The sequence below is a fragment of the Erinaceus europaeus genome, chromosome 21 (genome assembly GCF_950295315.1).
Source record: "Erinaceus europaeus chromosome 21, mEriEur2.1, whole genome shotgun sequence".
Lineage (NCBI taxonomy): Eukaryota > Metazoa > Chordata > Mammalia > Eulipotyphla > Erinaceidae > Erinaceus > Erinaceus europaeus.
Window position 1 is genome coordinate 26,189,928 of NC_080182.1, and position 25,583 is coordinate 26,215,510.

A 25,583-nucleotide genomic window follows, 5' to 3' on the forward strand; every position below is an offset into this window, starting at 1 on the left:
ATTGAATTTCTCTAGTGATAGTCAAAGTAGTGTTTCTTCATATGTCTTTGCATCATATGTATCTCTTCTTTAGAAAACTATCTACTCAGTTACTTTGCCCACTTCGTTAATTGAGTTTTATTGTTGTTGTTGTTGAGCTCTGTTATTTTTTTAAAGACTTTATTTATTTATTAATGAGAAACTTAGGAGGAGAGAGAAAGAGCCAGACATCTCTCTGGTACATGTGCTTCCAGGGATTGAACTCGGGACCTCATGCTTGAGAGTCTGATGCTTTATCCAGTGTGCCATCTCCCGGACCACAATTTTTTTCTTAATAGATGGGTGATATCAGTCGCTTGTCAGATGGTGATGTGCAAAATATCTTTTCCCAGTGACTGAGTTACCTTGTTATCTTTGTGTAGTTCTTTAAAAAAAAGTTAAAGTTTAACAGAACTCTGCTAAGTGGGGTGTGTGTTTTGTTTTCACGATAGGTAACCATCCCTCAAAGCTGTTTTTATTCTTGCTGGGGTGTCTGGCCATTTTTCCAGTTATTGTCAGTTATCTAAACAATAGTTCTAACTTATTCTAACTAGCACTTCTTTGTTCACACTCTGCCCTTGAGCTGGTATGTTTCTAGACAGGTGGCCTGGGTGTGCACCATGAGGACATCAGTGGGCTCTGTATAGTTGTGTTTCCGGAATAGGCCTTTAAAGATTATGGTCAAATTCCCCTTGATTGGGCAGGCAGAGAGGCAAACTTACATAAAAGCCTCAGTCATTTGTTTCCCTTTTCAATATAAAAAGTGCTATTAATTTACTCGAAGTATAAGATCAAAGAGATCATAATTGCAGCACTAATACTGTTTCAAGAGCATAAAACTCAGCAGTTAATATTAACAGAGAGAGTTTGGGACAAGGTCTTTGAAAGTGAATACCAAAAAGTGTCAGTTATTTTTTATAGTTCCTTTTTTTTTGGTACTTATATGGAACACCCAGGGCAGGGCAAAGAGGCTGAGGGTTAGTGGAGAATAGCTTAAACAACTAAGACATACAAAACAAAAGCTTTTTCATCATATTTGGAATTCTTGGGTTGTCAAAAAAACGTCTTAACATAATTTTTCTATGCAAAAATGTGTCATGATTGTCCAGTAACACAATCGTTGTATTAAAAATGCAGATTCATGGAATCTAGATAATTCCCCGGAACTGTGTAAATCATTTTAGATAGGTTTGTCCCTGAGGCCCCAGATAGTCCATCAGTACTTATGAATCATTTTAGATGAGCTTGTCCTTGGTATAAATAGTGCTGCATTTGAAGTTCTTGGCGACACTTCCCTCTTCCTATAAAAGGCTTTGACTGGATTTTTGCAGTGATATGAAATTGAAGACGTAAGTAGTGTTTTATACAGTCAGCGAAACCAGCTCTTTTACGGTGTGTTTTATAAGTCTTGAGGACCTTTTTGTGTTTCTTTGAGGTTTTCTTTGAAACTTCAGATCAGGGTAGCCCTTGTAATGGAGGCTCTAAGAGCTGGTATTAGCTGCCTCAAGATGGGGGTAGGGGGACTGGACAGGGAGATGGACCCCAGACACCTGTGTTTCCGAGACCAGAAACTGGTGTGTCTCTGCCCTCGTGCTATGCTGCATTTGAGGTAGCTCAACATGTCCCACATGTGCAACTCTGCCAGAGTAAGTAGACTTTTTAGACCTTTTTAAATCATTGGACAGAAAGTTTTGGAATCACTCACATGTAAGTGCTTTCCTTGCCCTTCCTGAGAGGTGGGACTTGTTCTGTGTCTTCCTGCCTGTCTTCCATCCAGAATGTCACCGTCTGCCACGCACTTAACTCTGGTCTCCCGCTCTGTCACACACTTCCTCCTGCCAGCTACTCCACCCAGCCTTCAGCTTGATAGGAGTTTCTTCTTCTTCTTCCTGTGACTTTTCACAGCACTTTATGAAGGTTTGTGTTAGGACTTTTTGTAAGTCAGTATTATTTTCACCTAAAGAATATTTGTAAGCAACTTTAGAGATAAAATGATTCATCTCTTATGGTCCTTGCACTTCGTACCATGTGTGCTTAACCCGCTGCGCCACCCCCCCCCCATCCCCTTTCGTTTCTTAATTCACTAAGCATAATCACCTCTAGTTCCATTCATTTTGTCCCAATGAACAAAATATCTTTTTTATATTTTTTTATTGCAGAGTAGTATCCCAGAAAGTATATATCCCATAACTTCTTTAGGCAGTCATCTGTTGATAGATATTTAGGTTGATTCCACTCTTTGGCCACTAAAGCAATAGGTATTTAATCGTGCTCACAGGTCCTGTGGACAGGTTTGGGCAGGGCACAGTGAGAGTGGCTTAACTGTTCCATATTGCTGGAGTCTCGACTGGGAGAGACTGAACTACTCATGACCGGGGCTACATATTTATATCCTGGATTCTTTAATCATGTGCCTGGCATCTTGGCAGGGATGGCTGGAAATGTGGGCTCAGCAGGCCTGGTACCTCCTCTCTTTGGTCCTGGGGTCAAGAAGAGTGTGCTTGTTTTGTGACCATTGACTTCTTCCAGAATGTGCAGTCCAAGGGCACTAGGTGGAAGTCACATGACTTTTTCTGATCTAGCCTGGAAGTCACATAGCATCCATCCCATTGTGTCTGATTGGCTGTAAGTGGGTCATAAGATTCACCCAGATTCAGTTAAACTGAGGAATAGTACTCTACTTCTTAATGGGGGAAATAACAAGGTCACACTGAGGAAGAGCATGTGAAGCAAGGACACAATTTACAGCCTTATTTGGAAAATACAGCTGGCAACAATAAATAAATACTCAAATGACTGACCTCATTCAGACTTTTATTGAGATGCTTTTAGAGACAATGTCCTGGTTGGTGTGTGGAAAGGTGGGGGCGCTACTGGGACTCACCTTGAACTTTGACTGGGGGAAGAGGAGGAAGCAAGAGGTCCAAGGCCAGGCTCTGAGGTAGGAATGAGGAGTTCTGTATGATGGGTGGTCTAGCGATGTCCAAGAGAGCCATCATAGAAGTATGCTGATCTCTTGCCCTTATCCAGCTTTTGTAGACCTTACTTTACCTGATTAGGGTTAGTCTTAGAGTGATTGAGGGAAGTGAAGTAGGAAGTAGGTAAGGGGGTATCTTGGTCTAACTAGAAACTATTTGAGTACTTTATGCTGTCTTTTTCTAGGTCTTTCTATTTGCTTGCTGCCCTGATTGAGTGCACTTTGACTTTAAGGTCTATATTTCCCCATAGCTTATGGACCATGGCCCTGGTCTGTATCTAGATTCTACGGATTTGTTAGCAAGTGTGCCACCTGAAGTGGAATTATGGAGGCCTGTGAGCTCACCCGAGTAATGAGTCTCACCCGAGAAATGGAACTGAAGGGTTGGCATTCCAGGCCTGCCATCTCCGGATACTGTCCGAAGTGAAACATATTGAGGTGGTACTGGTTGCATTGACTTGGTTGAGGGAAGCTTTTCTGTTCTTAATCCCTCCGGGAGCATGGACCCAGGATCACTATGGGATGCAGAAAGTGGATAAAAAATTTTAAGACTTGTCTTCAGCACTATCATGCAAACAGCATTACTAACTGTAGCCATCTTGCTACCTAGTAGATCTCTAGAATTATCTTATTATTGGACATGTGTCCAATAATAAGTGTCCTTTGACCACTGTCTCCCCACTCCTCTCACCACCCAGCCCTGGCAACCACCATTCTACTCCACATCTATGAGTTGACTTTCTTGGAGTTCACATGTAAGTGAAGTCATACCACATTGTATTTCCTTTGTGTGGTGTCTTTCACTTAGCACAGAGTCCTCAAAGCACCATCCGTGTTATTGCCAATGGCTGGCCTTCCTTCTTCTTCTTCTGAGCAGTAGACCTCTGGGTGGGCATCCAGATGTTTTCTTTATTCATTTCTCCATTGTTGGGCACTTAGGTTTTGACTACAGTAATGCTAGGATAAAAATGGAGGTTCAGTTTCTCTGAAATGGTGATTTAATTTCTTTTTCACACATATTCATACACATTTTCCTTAGATACATGCTCAGAAGTGAGATTGCTGAATCATATGGAAGTTCTGCTATTTTGTTTTTATTTTGGGTATTTTATGTGATAAAAGGGAATGAACTCAGGGCCTTTGTGCTTGCTAGATGCTATTGAGCAGCCTTCTTTTCATACTTTTATATTCTAGTTTTTCTTTTAAAGAGAGAGGTGAGATACCACAGCACCACTCCAACATCTATGGATCTTCCTTGGTGCTATCCCTCCTGCTCCCATGTTTATGCTGGGGCTTAAGCCTAGGGCCTTGGCCAAGGCAAAGTAGGTGTTCTACCAGTTGAAGGATTTCTAAGCCTCACACCCCTACCCCACCCATTATTCTGTGGATTAAATCCACTGCTCTCGGTAGGGACAATCACATATCACCCATGCTTACCTTTGGGGGTGAATATCCATTTCAGACCACATACATCTCAGCAAATGTTTATCAAGGGCTCTGTTCCGTGCACTGTGCTAAAGATGGAACATGCTGAGATGGATGTGACGTGGCCTTTGCCACATCAAGAGTTCAGTCTTGTCAGGGAGGGGGAGAGTATGTTAAGCAACAAAGGCTACCTCTTGCTTCAGATACCATCTCAGAAGAATGACAGTGAGGACAAGAGAAGTGAGCCACTCACTGGGAGAGTCAGGGGAGTATGAGCTTCAAGAAAAGACTCAACCGTGAAAAATGCCTCATAGAGGTCAATGAAGACAAGAACAGAGAGAGGGTATCCGTTGGATCTCACAGCATGACAGCTGTTGGTGATCTTTTTCAAAACCAGTGGAGAGAGCACAAGAACAAGACTAGAAGAGATCACAAAGTGAGCACATTTAGATGTAACTCACTGGAATTTTAATCACCTCCTTTGAGGACAGTTTTGAGGGGAGCTACTTTCTTCACTCACTAAACTGTAAATCAAAGCCATTGTGTTGGGCCTCTTGGGCCCACTGTGACTTGAGTCACTTGAAAGTCTGTGGGGGTGGGTGTTTTGGTTCTTATTCATTTCGGTCATGGATCAGGGTTTTCACACCCCTGCAAGGTCTAGGGCAAGCATCTCAGTTTTCTAGATACTGTCTCAGGGCTCATGAAGCAGCAGGCCTGGCCCAGAAAGGTCAGGATTCCTTCAGTTAAAACAGTGAACACAACATGGAGCCCAGAGAGCCCACTCTCTGCCCTTCCCCTCAGATTGGCTCACAGAGGGAAACAGATGCTTTCATATAATTCTCATCCCTGAAACAGCCTTACCCAAAATATCCACCCAGGACCAAATTCTTAAACCCCAGGGGCCCTGGGGTGAATCGGAGCCCAGGTCTTGAACCTGTCATAAAGTGTAATGGACGGTATATTTTTAACTGCTGAGGCCAGGGAGTTCATATAACCTATGCAGGCTGAAACAACAATTCTTTCTGCAGTTTTTTTTTTCCCCTGGTCGTCAGAAAATTTTCACTACTCCATGCTGACAATTTCATATAGAAAGAGGGGGGCAAGGCTGTGACACACCCAGTTGAATGCACATGTTAACCATGCTCAAAGACCTAGTTTCAGGCACCCGCTCCCCACCTATGGGGGTGAGGGGTGCTTCATGGGTGGTGAAGCAGGTCTATAGGTATCTGTCTTTATCTACTTATCTACCTATCTTATCTGTTTATCTCTATCTCCCTTTCCCCTCTCAATCTCTCTCTGTCTGATCAAATAAAATAGAAAGGAATAGGAAGAAAAACAGTCAATGGGAGTAGTGGATTTGTAGTGCTGGCACCAAACTCCAACAGTAACCCTGATGGCAATAAAAATAAAAAATTATAATAATAATAATAATAAAGAAGAAGAAGAAATAAAAGCAAAGGAAAAGAGAGGAAAAGTCACTGCAGTACAGGGCTTCCCCCAGTGTAGTGGTGAGCTATCTTGCCTGCCCTGCCGATTTTTGAAATGTTTTTTTAAGTATTTTCTGAAACCACAGAATGCTTCTTCTCATTGTTTACCATTATGCCTGAAAAACAGACTATTTTTTATGCAAGGACACCTTTAACAGTTGGGGGAAATTTTCTGCCCTCTTCTCAGAAGAATGCTCTGGAGTGCACATAATTAAGAAAAACAGAATTATAAGAAAACCAGTTGCACTGAAGTTCTGTTACCACAGTGTCCATAGGAAAATCTATTTGTGAGATAGTAATGTATCTTTTCTTTCTTTCTTTTCAACTAAAGCACCACATAATGAGATCTATAGGAATTTTAAAGTGCTGATGAGTCTAAACTATGTTTTAAAATAACTCTACAACTGTAACATAATGGCTATTAGCTGAGATTTCTATTGAGGGAGTCACAGGTCCTTCCAATACTTCTGTGACCTTCTGACTACACTTATAATAAAAGTAAAAGCTACATTTCAGATCGATATTAATAAAAATAAAGATATCGATTTTTTTACCCATCCGAGTTTACTCGTTCCCTGGATTCTCTTCTATGTTAAGAACCTCTGACTTGATGTGTATTTTTGTTTGAAATTAGTAAAACAAACAAAAGCAGCTGACAGTTTTCACAAAGTTCTCAAGTGGACCCTTCATTCTTCAGAGTTGAAGAGCTCACTGCTAAATGTATGGATTGTCCAGGTCTCAGCCCTCCTCTTTCCACAGCTCACTCTTTGTAAAACTGAGTGTCTTGTGTACAAGGGACAAAGAGACTTTGTGAGCAACTCCAAGTAAGGAAAGAAAGGAAAAAATTATCCTGACCATGGAAGCTTGGAGCTATACCTTTAAAACATTCTCCAAGCCCAGAGACTTATTCGTAGAGTGCTGCTTAGTTTTTCTTCTTTTTGAGAACAAAGAAAGGGCAAACTAAAACACAGAGACTAAAATCATCCCAGTGATGGCCTGTGTGTAATCCCCACACTTCTCCAACGTGAAGAAGAATCTACTTGATTTGGGGGGTAGCCATGATCTCTGGGTCACCCCTCACACTTCTCTGGCTTTTCTCACCTCTTCAAGAATGCCCCAACCAACAGTTGCAATGTGGAATTTATTACATGGTGGCTCACATCTGGCTCCCCAGAAGCTGAATCGAGATAGGAACTTCTACGAGACGTGTATGGAGGGAGTGCTTCCAGGAGCGAGGGAAGCCGAATGAGGAGAGAAAACATTGAGTTAGGATGTGGTAGGAAAAGTCTGGCTTCAGCCTGATCCCGTGAGGGGGCTTTGGGGAATGAATCTCATCAGAGTTTATTCACTCAGCCAGGGGGTGGGGAGGGGGGAAGGAGGCACTTTTTAAGGTTACATTCATAAACTACAAATTCACTAGCTTAAAATAATGTCTGTTTAGTACCTCACCATCCCCATGGGTGGGGAGTCTGGCCAGGACCCAGCTGGGTTCCCTGCTAAGGGTCTCAAAACGATAATCCAGGTGTCAGCTCTGTCTCGCCTGATGCGTGGAGACTTCTTCCAGGCTCCTGTGGTTGGTGGAGGAATTCATCTCTTTGCAGTTGTAGAGCTCATGGTGCTGCCTTGCTTCTCCAGGGTTAGCAGGAGAGTGTCTCTACTGCTTCCAATCTCTTGGCCATGGGAGGTCCAGAGTCCCCCTCTAAAGGGTTCCCCTGCACAGTCCCACCCAGGCTGTCTCCAGTAGGAAGCACTCAAGTCTAGCTGACTTGTCATTGGATTTAATAGCTGAAAAGCTCTTCTTCACTTCCATATACTTTCACATAATGTGACAACTGTCACATTTGCAATCCTTCCTGCCACGCCAGAGGTGGGGACTCCACACAGATTTTGGTGACTGTGGGCTGTCTTAGAATTCTGCCTTTCCCATTGCATCCCCTGCCAGGCGTTTCTGGTGGAGAAGGCTCCCATCAGCCAGAGCTCTGCTCCTGAGAGGGTTCAGGTGGGAGCTCTTAGTAGCCGGTGTTTCTAGAGGTTCAGGAGTCGGTGCCCCAGTTGGAGAAGGACTCTGTCAGCATCTGCTATATCATGAGAATCCCAACATCTGCAGCTTTAAAGTAGAGGTCAGAACTGACATGAGGTGAGCCTCCTTGAGAGTCTGATTTCTGTTCAGCGCCATGTTGAGCTCACAGCTTGACAGTAACGGTCAGCTCAAGGACAAACCATTATAGAAGACCACACTCACTCACTGCTGGTCATGCAGGCCAGAGTCTAAGGGAGGAAGCATTTTTCTTCATATGCCAGCGTCACCCAGAGCTCTCGCTTCCCAGGAAATTTGTGTGGTGATCATGTCACCATTGGAGCCATTTTCTTCCCCTGGAGAGAGACTGTGACCCACAAGACTATAAGAGACACCTCTCTTCTCCTTGGTTCCTGGCCATAGCTTCTTCTCCAATCCACACCATATCCTCAGTTCTTAGAGTCCAGGTGTGCTGAGTGAAGGGAGAGTCTGACTTTGTGACCTTGGGTACTCTCTCCATCTCTTAGCCCCGTGTTTTCATCCCTTTCACAAAGGTTTTCCAATTGGCTGTCCTTAGGTTTGCCACTGATTATGCCCCTTGTGTTGACCTAGGTGTTGATGGTAGGGTGTGGAGCAGAGACATTGTCTCTCCATACATTAAGTCCATATTTTAGCTAATCTCTCTCTCTCTCCACACACACACACACATACACACACACACACACACACACACACACACACACACTGTGCTATGCATATATAACCATGTATCTCTGTAGGCACAATCTTTTTACAGTATGAGTTCCTGTGTGTGCAGTCAGGTTTCCCAGATGCAGAACTTGAGACAGAGATTTGCTTGCGTGGAATTTAGGTAAAGGAGCTCAGAGGAGGGGAGAATGGTGGAAATGGGAAGGGGAGTCCCAGCTGAAGCGCAGCCCAGCCTGACCCCATGAGGGAGCTCTGAGCCATGTGGGCACCACTGAGTCGCTCTAGCTGAAGGGGAGAGGTATATCCCCTCCTTAATGTTATTTTTAGTAATTTCTAGAAATCTCAATAGACAGGTGACTTATGCTTATCCAAGGGCACTTCCTTTTGTATAGAAGAGCCCATTGTGAGCTGATGGCAGCTGACATGTAGCTCTTGGGGACAAGTGTTCCAGCCCCATAAATGTGCAGGTATCTCTTTCTCTTTCCCTCTCCATCATCCCCTTCCCTCTTGACTTCTCTCTGTTTCTACCTAAAAATTAATTTAATTTAAATAAAGAAAAATATATTTAAATTACATGTTTACTTAAGGAGATATAGGACACAGGGTGGAGGTGGATGTTTCTCACACTAGAATGAAAAAATGGGAAAAAAATGGGGGTCGGGCTGTAGCGCAGCGGGTTAAGCACACATGGCGCAGGGCTCGGGGACCAGGGTAAGGATCCCGGTTCGAGCCCCCAGCTCCCACTTGCAGGGGAGTTGTTTCATGGGTGGTGAAGCAGGTCTGCAGTTGTCTATCTTTCTCTCCCCCTCTCTGTCTTCCCCTTCTCTCTCAATTTTTTTCCGTCCTATCCAACAACGAACAACATCAACAACAACAATAATAACCACAACAAGGCTACAACAAAAAGGGCAACAAGGGGGGGGAGGCCTCTAGGAGCAGTGAATTCACAGTGCAGGCACTGAGCCCCAGCAATAACCCTGGAGGCAAAAAATAAATAAATAACAAATAACTAAGAAAGAGGAGCTTGAAGCCAGGGCTGCTTCTGAACACCTTAGCCACTCAAGTCACCTCATGTTGAGGGAAGCCCAAGCCAAGTGTCACTTATTTGCTGTCCAGGAGCACAGAGTCTGCACTGGCCCTGACTTCACAAACCCGTTTTACCCAAACAGCTGCAAAAGCAGCTTCTTATTCCATGTCCTGGTAGCTCTTAGTATATGGGCCTGAGCCACACCAGAGAGAGAGAGACAGACAGACAGAGAGAGAGACAGAGACAGAGAGAGACAGTGACAGAGACAGACAGAGAGAGAGAGAGTGCTCTTTGTTTCTTTGATCTGATCTGCAGAGGAAGAGTCACAGCAAGATGTAGTGGTTTCCCTGTCCTTTCTGGAAGTGTGGCTCCCCTCACTCAGCACTGCCGTGAAGTTCAGAAACTCCTTAGGGTGGAGAAACGTGGCTTCGGGTTCCGGCACATAGTCATCACTGCAATGTTAACTGCTTTAAAAAAAAAAAAGTCACTACAAACCGAAACTTCAAACAGAAAGGCAAGAATCTCTTTTTCCTGCTGAAAATCTGCAGAAGTCCTGTTTAAGGAGGAGCCCACAAGCAGAACACCCAGACTGGTGGCAGCATCTGTGGCAGCTGAGGCTTTATGAGGAGCTTAGCGTGTGCTCCATCTGGTTTATTGGGTGCTGACTTCAGGCCAAGCAATGTGCTGAGACCTCACGAGACAGAGATGAAAGACTGTTAGGGAAACAGATTGGTGAGGACAGTGGTTGGCAAGGACAGTCTGGGGCAGCACAACCTCTACAGAAGCAACTTGCAGGGGCAGGGTGGTGGTACACCTGGTTGAGCGCACATATTCCAGTGCATAATGACCTGGGTTTGAGCCCCCAGTCCTCACCTGCAGGGGGAAAGCTTCACAAGTGGTGTAGCCGTGCTGTAGGTGTCTCTCTGTCTCTCTTTCTTTCTGTATTTCCCCTTCCCTCTCAATTTCTAGCTGTCTTTATCAAATAAAGATTTAAAAAAAAAATTTTAAAGAAGCAACTTGCAGGACACTCATGAGGGAGTTCTCCTTCAGACTGAGGGTTGCTGGTGTGCCTGGGCTCAGCCATGAGACAGAAGGACATTCTTGAGAGAACAGATGTCGATGGCATAGTACTGTGAAGAGGGTACAGGGTGGGAAAGCTGGGCATGTGGTGGGCTGTAGTGGAAGGGGAGGGTGAAGCAGAGATGAGATTGGGAGGTGGGGGGACTTCTGCGCTGCGTTGGCTTCCTCCCTAGTTCTAGGAGGCACAAGAGAGAGTAAGGTGACACCTGTGGTGTCAGCAGTCTTTCCTGATGGGTTCCTTCCTGCATGGGTCGGGATGAGATTTAGGGTCGGGAAGCCATTTGGAAGGTTGTGTTCTGGAAAGATCCCTGGGGCTGTGGCACAGGGATGGGGGTGGACAGGCAGTCTGGGGAGAAGGGTGGCACAGGACACAGTGGTGGGAGCGGGGGTTGTGGAGAAGAAGGGAGGACTCTTCAGGGTGATTTAGGAAGAAGAGCTGACAGCTCTTGGTGGTCGTGGGAGATGCCACGGGCAGTGCCCTCGTGCCTGGCTTGGGTATGTGATTTGACGCTGGGGAGCCAGGAGAAGGGACAGGTGAGCAAGTTTGTTTGTTTGTTGACTTCGTCTACGGGTTTATCACTAGGGCTTGGTGCCGGCACTACGAATCCATCATTCGTGGCAACCAACTCTTCCTTTTATTTATTTATCTGTTTTAATTTCATTCACTAGGAAAGAGGGAAATTGAGAAGGGAGGGAGAGAGAGAAAGACACCTGGAAACCTGCTTTACTGCTTGTGAAGCGACCTCCCCTGCAGGCGGAGAGCAGGGGTTCAAATCCAAGTCCTTGCGCCATTCCTTATGCATAGTCCTATGTGCGACACAGCCTGGTCTGTGGTGAGCAAATTTGCAGCTAAAACTCCCTGTCTTCAAACTAACTCTACAAAAGAACTATTTCCCCTGGGTCCTGTGCTGACACTATGATCTCACCCACCCCGTCTTCCTGGGCAGGCTCTGTTCTTTGAACTACTTCCTCCTCCTTCCAGGCTCACTGTCCAAGCAGAGGTGTTCCCCTGGGGTCCCTGCAGAGGACCACCCTAGTGCATGTGTCTTCACATTGAATGGCACCCTCTGCATACTTCCCCTCCCCTCACTCCCCTCCCCAAGCCCTTCCATAACTGCCATAGTTTTCACAGAGTCTAGGAGTCATGGTTCCTTTGTAGGTTCATTCATTTTATTTACATTCCACATAAGTGCAGTCACTCTGTAGTTGTCTTTCACTTCTTCACTTACTCCTCTTAGCATAATCACCTCCATTTCTACCCATTTTATAACTTTTTTGTTCAATCCCTGAGTGGTATTGGTTAGGATGACTTTAAAGAACAGTATTTTATAGAAATAGTTTTGTTGCTTCTGGTTCTCAGCATGAGTCCGGTTTTGGGAGGGAGAGCAGTTTATTTGCGGGAAGCAGCGATACAGCAGTGCAGGCGCTGTGTAGATTAGGTGGACCTGTGAAGGGGTGGGCTCATGTCTGGAATGTATTTAGTAGCTAAGAAATGCTAAGTGACATCTTTTTAAAAAAATTTTTTACTTATAAGAAGGAAGCACTGACAAAACCATAGGATAAGAGGGGTACAACTCCACACAGTTCCTACCACCAGAGCTCCGTATCCCATCCCTCCCCCGATAGCTTTCCTATTCTTTATCTCTTCACCCCTTTCTTTATCCCAGGGTCATTGTGGGATGCAGAAACTGGAAGGTCTGGCTTCTGTAATCGCTTCCTCTCTGAACATGGGTTTTGGTAGGTCGATCCATACTCCCAGCCTGGTTCTATCTTTCCCTAGTGGAGCAAGGCTCTGGGGAAGCGGCGCTCCAGGACACATTGGTGGGTCGTCTGCCTAGGGAAGTCCAGTTGGCATCATGGTAGCATCTGGAACCTGGTGGCTGAAAGAAGAGTTAACATATAAAGCCAAACACATTGTTGACTAATCATGAACCTAAAGGCTAAGTGACTTCTATCTCAGTTCCTCCCATATTCAGCTCCTCCCCTCAATAATGCCATAATGATCGACATATTTACACATGAAAAATTTAAGGGCAAAGCCTTAATGCTAAAGCACTTATTTGTAAAAACTCAAAGACACCCCCCCCCCATAACCTTTAAATTCTGCTTCTCAAAGTCCACAGCAGAGGGAATCTGGATCCCAGGTGTGTGTTTTGCTCCCAGAAGGGACATGGGTGTTAAAGATCTGTGTCTAGGGCTGCGCAGTGGTGGGCCTGGCAGACTGAACACATTCCTGTGCACAAAGGCCCAGAGTCAAGTGCCAGTCCCCACCTGTAGAGGAGAAGTTACACAAACAGTGGGGTGGTGCTGCAGGGTATTTTTTTTTTACCTCCAGGGTTATTGCTGGGGCTTTGTGCCAGCACTACAAATCCACTGCTCCTGGACGTCATTTACCCCCCTTTTGTTGCCCTTGTTTATCATCATTGTTGTTATTATTGTTGTTGTTGTTGTCACTGTCATTGATGCTGGATAGGACAGAGAGAAATCAAGAGAGGCCAGGAAGACAGAGAAGGGGAGAGAAAGACAGACACCTGTAGACCTGCTTCATCGCTTGTGAAGCGACCACCCCACAGGTGGGGATCTGGGGGCCTCAAACTGGGATCGCTGTGCCGGTCCTTGCACTTTGCTCCATGTGCCCATAACCCGCTGTGCTACTGCCTGACCCCTGATGGTGTGTCTTCTTTTCTCTGTCTCTCTCTCTCTCCACCTCAGTTTTCTCCATCTCTCACACTTATGGAAAAAAAATGGAGAAAATGCCCACTGGTAATGATGAGGTTATGCAAACACCAAGCCCAAGTGCAAATAAATTATATATATAATTTTAATATATATAATAATATATTATTGGATAGAGAGAAAGAGAAATTGAGATAGAGAAATGACAGAGAGACACCTGCAGCCTTGCTACACCATTCATGAAGCTTTCTCCCCACAGGTGGGGACCAGGGGATTGAACCCAGGTCCTTGCACACTGTGATGTGAGCGCTTAACCAGGAGCACCACAGCCTGGCCCCTAAATAAAATGAATTGACTCAATATATTTCTAAAATCTAAGAGTTTAGAGGATGCTGCTCCTCACTTCCTCCTCTCTTGGAGCTTGAAGTGTCTTTAAGTTTTCATTTTAATTTATCATTTACTTTTAGATTCATTTCTCATTGCTGGGCTTTGACATTTGGGAGTCAACACTTTTGTCAGAAAGGAAGGAGAGGCAGATAGAGAGGGTGGGAAAACAGAGTGTTGGAGCCTCCCCCAGTGTTGTGAGGACCAGGGCTCAAATCTGGATTGTGTATGACCAAACGATGTCTCCCCAGGTGAGTTAACTCCCCATTCTCCCCAGCTCAGCTCTGGCTTATGGTGGTGCTGGGGATTGAATCTGGGATGTTCAAGCTTCTCCGGTCTTCCACTGTTTTCAGCACAGCATCTTCTGCTCCAGATTCCATCAGGCTTCACATACGGAGTAGTTTCAGATCCTTGGCTCTCCTCTTCGCTGTGGTTGGCTGCTGCCTCCTTCCTCACTCCTGCTCCCTGCTGACTGGCTGCCTGCCCCCATCTCTCTGGTGACAGAGGGACTTGGCTTATCAGTACCACTTCTCAGACCTGCCCTGTTGCACTTGGAAACCCTCATCTCATAAAGCATGCTGACCTAGTCCTACTCCTTTACTCCTGAGTCCACTGCTAACTTGTAACACTTGGGGGTGGGGAGTGGTAAGAGACTTTGGTGACGCTGTGTGCAGAAAGGCCCAGAACTGCTGTCTTGAACAGATATGACTCAAAATCTTGAGCTGCCCTGGAGGTCTTGGTCTTATGCCTTTACTGCCTTTTTCTGGACAGTGAGGGAGAATAAGCCTGCCCCCAGCGTGGCCATGGCACACCTCTCTCTAGAATGCCTTGCATGGCACTGCTCATCTGCTGGGTCTTGATTGTGCGTTTTCTTTTCCTCATCTCCTTTTCTTCCCTTCTGTTGTGACTATCCACCTCCTCCCACCTTTGGCTCTTAAAGTCCTTGGGTTCCAAAGGAACCCAAGCTGTAAGTTCAACTTTCAGCCCTGGCTCCATGGATGCCCAGCTATAGATAGATGCTGAAGCCTCTTTGTCTTTGAACCTTTAACTCAAAGTTCATATTAACACAAATGTGAAAGCTCTTCAGGGCTATAAAACAGCTCAGTGGCTGATGCACTGTGTTCCCATGTGTGCGGGTCAGGTTCAAATTCAGCCCACACTGCACTGAAGGAAGCCTTGGTGCTGTGGTCTCTTTCACCCCCACCCTCCAGCCTTTCTGTGTTTATCTACAAATGAATACATTTTTAAAAAATTTCAAAAGGTCTTCAGTCTTCAGCATACACGAATGCAAAGGGTTAGCACGGCCATGTGAGTTTAGAGGCCCCATAGCCCGCCAACTAGCTCAGAAGAATATTTGGAAGATGAGTAAATAACATCTTCCATATGTTGAAGAGACCATGATTGAGCTCCACACAAAGTAGAGTCAAAGCTCCGCAACTCATTAACAAAGTGATGTTGGACAAGACGTTAGCTTCTCTCAGCCTCAGTGACCTCACTGGAAAGAGGAGAGAATCATAAAACCCCACCTCACAAGGCTGGTGTGAGGAGCATATGAGGCCATGCCTGTGGAAGAGCTTTGTCGTCTGCCACAGGCTCTGTAGCTGCCAGCCTGGATTAGCAGTTAATGTGTCCTTGTTTATTGTTTCAGCGGAGGGTGCAAGACGTCATCAGCCCCATCGTGTTTGAAGCTGCCTACAGCCTGGGAGAGCACGTGACCGGGGAGGAGGAAAGGGAGCTGCCGGCGCTGACGCCCGTGCTCCGCTGGAAGAAGGGACAGAAAATCGCCCAGAAGAACCAGGTTAGAACCTGATGGCTCACAGCCAGGCCAAGGAGGCATGTGGTGGTGCAGGTGCACTGACTGCCCGGGAGACCACTCCCCAGGGCACCCCCTGCCCTCTGAGCCTCTGATCTGTAAAATGCTGAGATACATGATTGGGGGGTGCTTTAAACATGCCGGCAGCTGTCCTCAAGCAGTTAGAAAATTACAGTCTGTTCCCACCACCAGAGTTCTGTGTCCCATTCCCTCCATTGGAAACTGCAATAGTTTTCCCAAGGTCACAGATACGGGTTGACTATTATTTCTTTAACTATCTATCTATCTATCTGTGTGTCTGTCTGTCTGTCTCTCTGTCTATATATCTATCTATGCCTATTTTTCCTGTGGTCCTGCCTTAGACTGCTGCTATCTCATAATTTTGTATAATTTTGTAAATCTATTAAATCACTAATAAAATCAAAAGAGAGAGGCAATTACAGTCTCTGTGAGGCCAGGAACTGACCACTTGGCCACTGCACTTGTCTCCTGTTCCTAGACTGTTTGCAGAGCTGAGACCAGCACATCACATCACAGAGCTTCAGTAGATGTTAATTTTAATGAGGGGATTTGATGGTTTACAGTGTGTTCATGACACGTGGGTGCAGTTTCTTTGTACACCCGGACCCCCAAGTTCTCCTCCACTCCTCCACCTCCCACCTCCCCTAAAGTCCCGTGCTTTGATGCAGCACACCTTGTCCAGTCCATGATTCATTTTGTTCCCTCCCTCCCTTTCCCTCTATATTAAGTCCAGCTTGTAATCGAAGTCATTCTGTATTCGTCCTTCTCCTTTGGCTTATCTCAGTTAATGTGATGTCTTCAAGCTCTATCCAAGATGATGCAAAGGAAATGACTTCATCATTTTAAACAGCTGAGTAGTATTCCATTGTGTATATACACCACAGTTTTTTTTAGCCACTTCTCTGACGGTGGACTTGGCAAATAGTTTATTGGAGGTGGACAGTGCCTGCCGCTGATTTGCGTTAAATGCAGTTCTTACAGCCAGGAAGTAACTCGGTGATAGAGCACAGGACTTGCATGTGTAAGATCATGAGTTTGATCCTTGGCCCAACATATGCCAGGGTGATGCTCTCATGAACGTCATCTGGCTAGAATTGAAGGTTGAGTAAGAAATCCCGGAAGCCAGAGTACTGGGAGAGCCGGTGGGTCTCCAGTCTTTTTTGACACTCATTGACGTCTGCATGCTTGCTGTGGGAAAGTCTTCAAGCATGTGGGTGCTGATCAGAGGAGGTCAAACAGGCAGCAACCGGCCTGTGATTGAACCCTGGGCAGCCGCACCGGCCTGTCTGCCCTGAATCCCCTGTGAGCTGAGCGCTGCTGGCCACTTGTGCAGGAACTATGCAAGGAATCCAGGGTCCCAAGTCTGTTTTCAATCTTTTCTTAACACCCAAGTTTATCACAGATCCAGGACCCTGGGTAAGGTCAGAGAAAACAACTTTCTGGGGGAAGCCAGACTCCTGTATACGGTGGGGACAAAGCCGTTGAGCCTGTCACAGGCCTCCCCCTCATGATCCTTTTGACTGCTCTGAGATTAGGGAGGAATTAGCATAGCAGTGTCCCACAGCTAGTAGATTCTAGCAGGAAACAGAAACATAGGGAAGTGTTTGTCCTCCCAGATGTTCAGTGTCATGAGGAGTGTTTCACCAAAGGGTCCCCACTTCCTCCCCAAAGTCCCCCTCTCCTATTCTTGGGCCAGTTTACTTAGAAGACGGAACCTGAGCCAGGGGTTTGGAACTGAATGTTCTCAGGAGGCCGCGCTCTTGGGAGAAAGCTGTAGGAATGCAAATTTAAGGCAAGGGCCTGAGCAAGGATGTAGTCTTGGCTAAGGACTATGGCCTGGGCCTGTGTCAAAGACTTGGAAGCATTAATGACACCAACAAATTGTTCTTTGCTTGGGGCCAGGTCAAAGCCTTTCATACCTTTTCATAGGGATTGGCTGACTATAGGCATAGAAGGGGTCACATGCCTCCTTGCAGGAGAGGACACCTCACTAGGGAAGGATGCAGGCTGGACCATTAGCTGGAGACACTTGTCTTGTTGGCTGGGGGCCAGGGCAGCAGTTTGGGCAGGGCTGAGGGCACTCACTGCGCATGTTCCTACAACCTGTGGGCAGTGCTGCTTTTTGGTGCTTCTTTTGAATTTGAACATAAATTTTTAAAAATATTTATTTATTTATTCCCTTTTGTTGCCCTTGTTGTTTTTTATTGTTGTGGTTATTATTGTTGTTGTCATTGATGTCGTTGTTGTTGGATAGGACAGAGAGAAATGGAGAGAGGAGGGGAAGACAGAGAGGGGGAGAGAAAGACATCTGCAGACCTACTTCACTGCTTGTGAAGTGACTCCCCTGCAGGTGGGGAGCTGGGGGCTCAAACCAGGATCCTTACACTGGTCCTTGCACTTCGTGCCACAACACTTAACCTGCTGCGCTACCGCCTGACTCCCAAACATAAAGTTTTTATTTTAATTTTTTTATAGAGACAGATGAGAGGGAAGGGGGAGATAGAGAGAGGAGTAAGAGACACCTGCAGCACTACTTATGAAGCTTTCCCCACCCACCCCTCACCCCTGCAGGGGGGGACCAGGGGCTTGAACCCTGGTTCTTGCATAAAACGGGTATGCCACTGTCTAGCCCCAAAACAAAAACTTTTTTCTTTCTTTTTCATTACCACCAAGGTTATTGTTAGGGCTTGGTGCTGGCACTATGAATTCACTGCTCCCGGTGGCCACTTTTTTCTTTCTTTCTTCCTTTCTTTCTTCCTTTCATTCTTTCCGCCTCCTCCTCCTCCTCCTTCTTCTTTCTCTTTCTATTTGATTTGACAGGACAGAGAGAAATTGAGAAGGGAGGGGAGATAGAGATGGAGAGAGGAAAATAAGACACCTGCAGACCTGCTTCACCACTCATGAAGTGCACCCTGCAACCCTGGGTAGCACGACCTTGAACCCAGGTCCTTGCACATGGTGATATGTGCACTTAACTGGGTTTATTATTACCCAGCCCCCAGAACATAAATTTTTTCCAAAGAGAAGTGCCATAGTGGATGACAGGTATGTCCTGCCAATCAATGAAGACACTGAGTGGTGTCTAGATGGGGGAGACAGAGGAAGGAAGGTAAGATGAAGAGGCAGAACAGGAAAGTGATGACTTCTAGATTAACTAAGTAGAGAATTATGTCGTCTCCTGACAGTGAGATGGGACAAAGAGGTCAGGCTGGGGACTCAATAAATCAGCCTGATTTGTTGTTCATTATGCCAGGTCTGCTGCATTGCTTGATGTTGTGGTCTATTTACATAATCACTGTTTTGCCTGAGACCCGCCCTGCCTGCAGGGTATTGGTTTAATCCCCACTGGTTAGATGGAAGCTTTCTATGTTCTGTTCACACTTTTTTTTTTTCCTCTGCCCCCTCTCCTTGTCATTTCCTTTCCCCCTTGCCACTTCTGGTGAAGAGATACATAAAAGGCGATGTATCTGATTAATAAACGAGGGTGGATTGTGTTCCCGCTCAGCCATGATAGGCACTGATAGATGAAATTTGTCTTTTCTTAAATATTTCTTCTTTTCCTATTTTGAGAGAATAGGAAAGTATAAGGAAAAGTATGACCTTCATTTACCTCCCTGAAGTAAAAGTTGACTACTCTGAAAGCTTAACTTTGCACCTATATATAGAAGAGGGACCATATTATCGTGTGACCTTAACTAACATTAGCGCTGTTTATTGGCTTTATTCAGTATTTGTAATCAAGCCTGAATCAGAGCTGTGTTTATAGAATAAAACCATAAATGTAGCTATTTATGTCATTAAATTTGAAAGTATAGAGGTTAAGTGAAATGACAGAAATGCTCTTGACACCTTAATCTTATAAATCAAGAGATATGTCAAAACTTGATGAAACAAGGAATAGCTATTTATTGCAGTGATTCTTAAAGTGTGATCCCTTAACTATAGCACCAGCCTCTTGTGGGAGTCTTCTTAGCAATGAAACTTCTTAGGCCCCATCCTGGATCCACTGAGTCAGAATCACAAGGGATATAGTTTTCACAAGTTGGCCAGGTATTTCTGGTGCAGCTAATACTTAAGAGCCGTTGCATTAGAGGAGCTCAGAAACCTGGCTTTCCTGTTGAAATCGGGAAGGTGAAAAAGAGAAGCCCATTGTTTAGGTGACATAAACTCTTGTTTACTATGACAGAAATCAGTAAGATAAGGTTAAAATCCAGTAAATCAAGATGTAGTGGTCCAATTGGTATGCTCTTTGGAGAAATGGAAATAATCATCAGAAGAAACACAAATGGGAGTGGGGAATCAAGATTGTCCTTTGAAAGCAGAACTCAGTCTAGGGAGGTGTGTTGTGTGAGTGTGTGTGTGTGTGTGTGTGTGTGTGTGTGTGTAGGGGGTGTCATTGATTTTTTTTTTTGTTAAAGTTAAAATGAAAGAAAAATATTATTCTGAGATTGGGAAGATTTTTCAGGAGTCTGGGAAAAAAATTCTGGGAAAGAGACCATTATTCTTCTCCTTTTCCTGATTATGGAGAGAGAGAGAGAGAGAGAGACAGAGGGAGAGAGAGAGAGAATTTAATGAACTTTCTCCATCTGTCTTCCAGATGTTGGCTCATTTCTTGAGGGGGAAATAGATTCTGAGAGCTTGGTCCCTTCCAAAACAGCAGAGCTAGTTTTAAGCCTTTGCATGTCTCTGACAGTTACACTGAGCGTCAGATCTCTTTCATATGTAGGAATAACCTGATAGAAGTTTCTGAGGTCATGTTGTCAGATAATATCAAAATCGAACTACTTTAAGTATCTTAATTTTTATCACCTAGCAGTCACCAAATCACCAGGTAGGAATGTGTGTGTGTGTGTGTGTGTGTGTGTGTGTGTGTGTCCTGTCATTGTGTTGGTGCCCTGTTAGTTTCAGCTCTTAAAGTCTGTTTTTATTCTCATATATAAATATCTCTGCAGAAGGTACAGCTTGGGCAACTAGATGATATAGAGGCGTGGAGTGTCTTAGCTGACAGAAGCAGAGGTGTTACAGACCTGCCTGAGCAGCTCACCAGTTATCCCTGTTCCAGCCCCATCCAGCCTACTTTGATAGGCAGCAGCTCCCGGGTAATCTTTTTAGAAAATACATCAGGGTGAACTGTTGTAAGACTGAAACAAGTGCTTCTGCCTTCTCATTGGTTAGCAAACCCTAACTAAGTTTCTGTCTTCCGCTCCAAGTCTTTCTTCCAAAGAAGAGGGTGCTCCTGCCTCTCAAAGGCCAAGTTCTATCAGGCAGCAGTGACTCGTTGCATTTGCAAAATTTCTCCCTTTGTGTTATGTTTTCATCTTTGTGATTTATGGGGAAAATATACTCTGGGTCTCTGGAACCCTTTTTGGAATGAGATAGTATTTCCTTTCCCTCAAGTTTTCAAGTCCCTTAGATTTCTTACATATCATCTTATTCAGAAACTCGTGGCTTGTGTGTGAAGGGAAAAGGGGTAGGGAAGAAACAAACACTAGCTCTCTCTTTTTTATTTTGGTTTATTTTGGATAAAGACAGAATTTGAGAGGAAGGGGAAGAGACAGAGAGACACCTGCAGCTCTTACTTACCACTCATGAGGCTTTCCCCTTGCAGGTGGAAACCAGGAGCTTGAACCTGGATCCTTGAGCACTGTAACCTGTGCTGTCTACCAGGTGCACCACCACCTGGGCCCAAACTTTCTCATTAACCACTGAGAAATGAAAGGCAATGCTTCTGCTGTTTGTACTGCTGTCACACTGCTGTTAGCTGCCCTGGTGCATTTATTTAGGTGGTCTTTTTGTTGATAGGGATGACAAAGTTTCGCTGGCATTCTCTCCAGTCTTTCCTACCCCCATTGTCAGCCCACATCTGGCTCAGCAGCTTTTAGAACCACAGCTGAGATATTTCTTCTTTTCTCGACATCATCAGCCTCTTTATTTGAGCTGGTTGGTACTGTGTTCTCCCTCTTACACCCAACTAGCAATGACTTACCAATAAGATGAAACAGAACCCAAACAATTCCAAGATGAAAGTCAAGGAGGGAATTTCTAGTCTTGAGAAGCAACAGATCCCTGGAGGAGTTATTAACTGGCGATAGAAGTTGGAGAGTGTATTTGTAGGGGAAGGGGGTGAACTGTGGTCTGTGAAAAGCCATATAATTCTGGAAAGACTTGGAAAGACCAGGTCGTAAGTCAAATCCTGGTCCCACCAGCACCTCCCTGAGCAACTCACTGCCCACTAGTTCCTTGTGTGGCCAACCATACCCTCAAAATGATGCTTTAGGTAGGGGGGACTCATTTCTTATCAGACTAAAGGATAAACCCAAGCCCAAAGACAGAAGAAGTCATCACTTCCAGTTTTTCCGTAGGGTCATGAACCAAAATTGGTGCTGTATTTGTGTTTATAAGGAGACCCACAGGCCTGCTCTTCCTCCTGTGATTTCAGAATCTGAAAGGACAATTATACAAACTCTGATAGAGGAATCTCTCAGTTTTAGTTTTGAATAGCATTGCCTCTGTCTATTCTTGTGGATATAATAGTCTTTGGAAAATTCTGCCAGGGGCTGGGTGGTGGCGCACCTGGTTGAGCTCACGTACTACAATGTGCAAGGACCCGGGTTTCCCCTGTGCAGGGGAAAGCTTTGTGAATGGTGAAGCAGTGCTGCAGGTGTCTCTCTGTCTCTTTTCCTCTCTCTTGATTTCTGGCTATTTCTACCCAATAAATATTTTTTATTATCTTTATTTATTGTATATAAACATGTTCTACTGAATGAGCCACCTCCCAGCCCCATGACCTGATTTTAAGCACCATGCGATGAGATCTTCCTTCCTTCATTTGGGCACAGAGCTGAATAGAGCTGTAATTCCCAGAAGCATTCTGAGGTCTTGCAATGTCCTGCATTGACAACAGTATTGGGTTCAGAAAATAAACATCACTGGCATAGAATTGGAGGTTGGGAGGGGAGAAACATCATAGACTCAAGTCATGACATTTACACTCTCTTTCTCTCTCTCTCTCTCTCTCTCTCACACACACACACACACACACACACACACACACACACATACACACACATACACACACACACACACACACACACACACTATGCTGGGTGCTCACTGGCATGGAATTGAAGGTTGGGAGGGGAGAAACCTCATAGACTCAAGTCATGACATTTACACACACATACACACACACACACACACACACACACACACACACACACACTATGCTGGGTGCTGATGGTTACAGACATTAATTAAATATGACTGAGGCCTGAAGGAATTCACACAGGACTGCAGGCATAGCAACAATTCAGTAATACCCCCCGTGTCACGCAGGAAGAGACCTTCTGCAAAGTCATATTACCCACTAGGAAATGTTTTACTCATTTTAGCTTAGAAAGAGCCTTCTTGTTTTAATCTCCTTGAGGTGATATTTGAAAAAACATTTATTTCCACCTAACCCAATTCTGTTTCTTTAGCCCTTAGCATGGAATTCAGTTGCCACAGTGTCTAACTTAGGTCAGTTATATATGTAAGTTTGTATTTTAATATATATTTAGGTAACGGGTCACCAAGTCCAAGAAACAGATTCTCTCTAGAATGGGATAAAATCCTACTTCCTGTTAAATCAGAAGAGACTATTTTACCAATGAAGATTTGGGTGGGAGGACAGGGAACCCCAAGGACTGAGCCGCCTGGGTGACTTTCTTTCAGAAATGCCCTTCTCCAGACCCAAACTGGTAGTCATAACTTTATGACGGAAGCAGCTTCAATGGCACTTCAGCCTCTGTACCCTGGCTCAGAGTGAAAAAAAACTCGAGACCTGATTGGTTGTATATACTTTTTTCTGCCCCAAAGCAATGAGGAAACCAAAAATTCTAGAACTGAAGCTAGAAAGGTATGGTCTGTAGGCCATATTCAGCATTATACTTCTCTTTTTTTGAAAATTTTTTTATATTTAATTATTTTTCCCTTTTTTTCCCCTTGTTTAACATTGTTGTGGTTATTGATGTCATTGTTGTTGAATAGGACAGAGAGAAATGGAGAGAGGAGGGGAAAACAGAGAGGGGGAGAGAAAGACAGACACCTGTCGACCTGCTTCACCACTTGTGAAGCGACTCCCCTGCAGGTGGGGAGCCTGAGGCTCTAACCAGAATCCTTATGTCAGTCCTTGCGCTTGGCGCCACGTGCGCTTAACCCGCTGCGCCACCGCCCAACTCCCTCTACTTCCCTTTATAAATAAAGTTTGATTGAGATGCAGTTGTACTTATTCCTTTACATGTTGTCTGTGGTTGCTTTTACTCTTCATGAGCTGAATCAAGTAACTAAAGGAGAGGCCATATGGCCCACAAAATGGAATATTTAGTATCTTACTCTTTACATTGAAAGTTTGCCAACCTTTATGTAAATAATAATAATAATAATAGAGTAATAAAAAGTTGGAGAGAAGCTAGAGAAAGAATTTTACAAAGAAAATTCTATTCTTCAGAAACCCTACACAATGGGAGAAGATCTTTGTAAGACATATCATATAAAGGACTAGTAACCAAAATACAGAAACAGCTCACTAACCTTAGCAGCAACAACAATACCAAAACCTCATTAAAAAATGGGATAAGGACATGGACAGATGTTAAAAATGATGAAGTCACCTCCTGTGATGGATTCTTCTTCTTCTAGCGTTTGCCCTTCTTCCGTAGCCAGTCAACAGGTCAGGTTGAAAGCTGTCGGGAGCTGCTTGTTGCTGGCTTTGAAAGTGACTGGGATCCATGTGGATTCAGTCGGCTAGGAAGGATCGTCAGTTTCCCCAATGAATGGGTACTCACGGGATGCACCGCGAGAAGGTCGATCCAGTGATGGATTAAATGCAATAAGCCAAAAAAAAAAAAAAAAGACAAAGGACAAATCCTGAATGATCTCACTTATAAGTGGAACTTAAGGAGTAAGGACAAAGCGAAAATGCAAAGTGAGATTGGGACTGGGTAGGGTGTACTGCATCAAAGAAAAGGTCACTGGGAAAAGAAGAGGAAGGAAGGGTGAAGAGACCCTTGGGGGTCCTGTTGCACGATAATGGAGAAGAACCCGGGTTGTGGTGAGAGTGTTCTGCAAACAACTTTCACGGAGAGATGTGAGATTACACCCCTGTGCCAACAAGTGCACCATAAACTGCTACAAGGCGGGTGAAAATGCCAAAATGAGAGAAAAAATAGACAAAGAAAACTCTCTTCAGGGAAAACTGAGGTTAAAAAAAAAAAAGGCAAGTAAAAAAGCCAGCATAGAAACCTCATCCATGACGCTGGGAATGTGTAGTCCACAGTTTTCTGAAGCCTGAGAAGAAGGATATGGTTGTCTTCTCAGAGAAATGGTTTCAACTGTCTTTAGACAAATAGAGATAACGAGAGAAACTCCAGAAAGGTAAAGTTGCATGTTCCTGGGAACTCTTGTGAGTCGGTGTTAGGAGATTTCAGTCTACTTGCTCTTCAGCTCCATGGAGTTGCTTTTCAGTTACTAAGGAAACAAAGCAGCCATTTGTTCAGATCTTAAAACCCAGGTCTAGAGCACAGACACTCAACTAAGCCTCAAGTCTCCTGATCCTCCTGGTGTCTTTCTATTTTACATGTAAGAATACAGCATTGCCAGTGTGGGGAGGCACTTGCCCAAGTCAAGACTTTGCCAGGGCTTGAGATATGCCACACATTTTTGCTTGTAGTGTTACCTATGTTAAAGGAGAACATTAGGTCATGGTACCTAGAATGGTAGAGAAAGACAGACAGACAGACAGTGTTGACCTTCACTGGTTACAACAATCTATTGCTATTCTAAACCACATCAAGACCTAGTGGTTTAAAGGAACAGCAGGCATTTATTTGTGTTCATGAATTTGACATCCTGTAGGTCTCATTGGAGACAGCTCCTATCTTCCCCTTGTAACTTTAACTCAATGAGGTCAG

The 25,583-nt window shown here is 44.7% G+C and overlaps 1 protein-coding gene across 1 annotated transcript in view; it reads left to right on the forward strand.

Moving 5' to 3' along the window:
- Positions 1 to 25,583, forward strand: part of ITGA9 (integrin subunit alpha 9) — a 399,146-nt gene that overhangs the window by 195,209 nt on the left and 178,354 nt on the right. Inside the window, exon 18 of the mRNA XM_060180609.1 lies at positions 15,448 to 15,597. Coding sequence (XP_060036592.1) covers positions 15,448 to 15,597 — 150 coding nt within the window. The remainder of the gene's footprint in view (positions 1 to 15,447; positions 15,598 to 25,583) is intronic.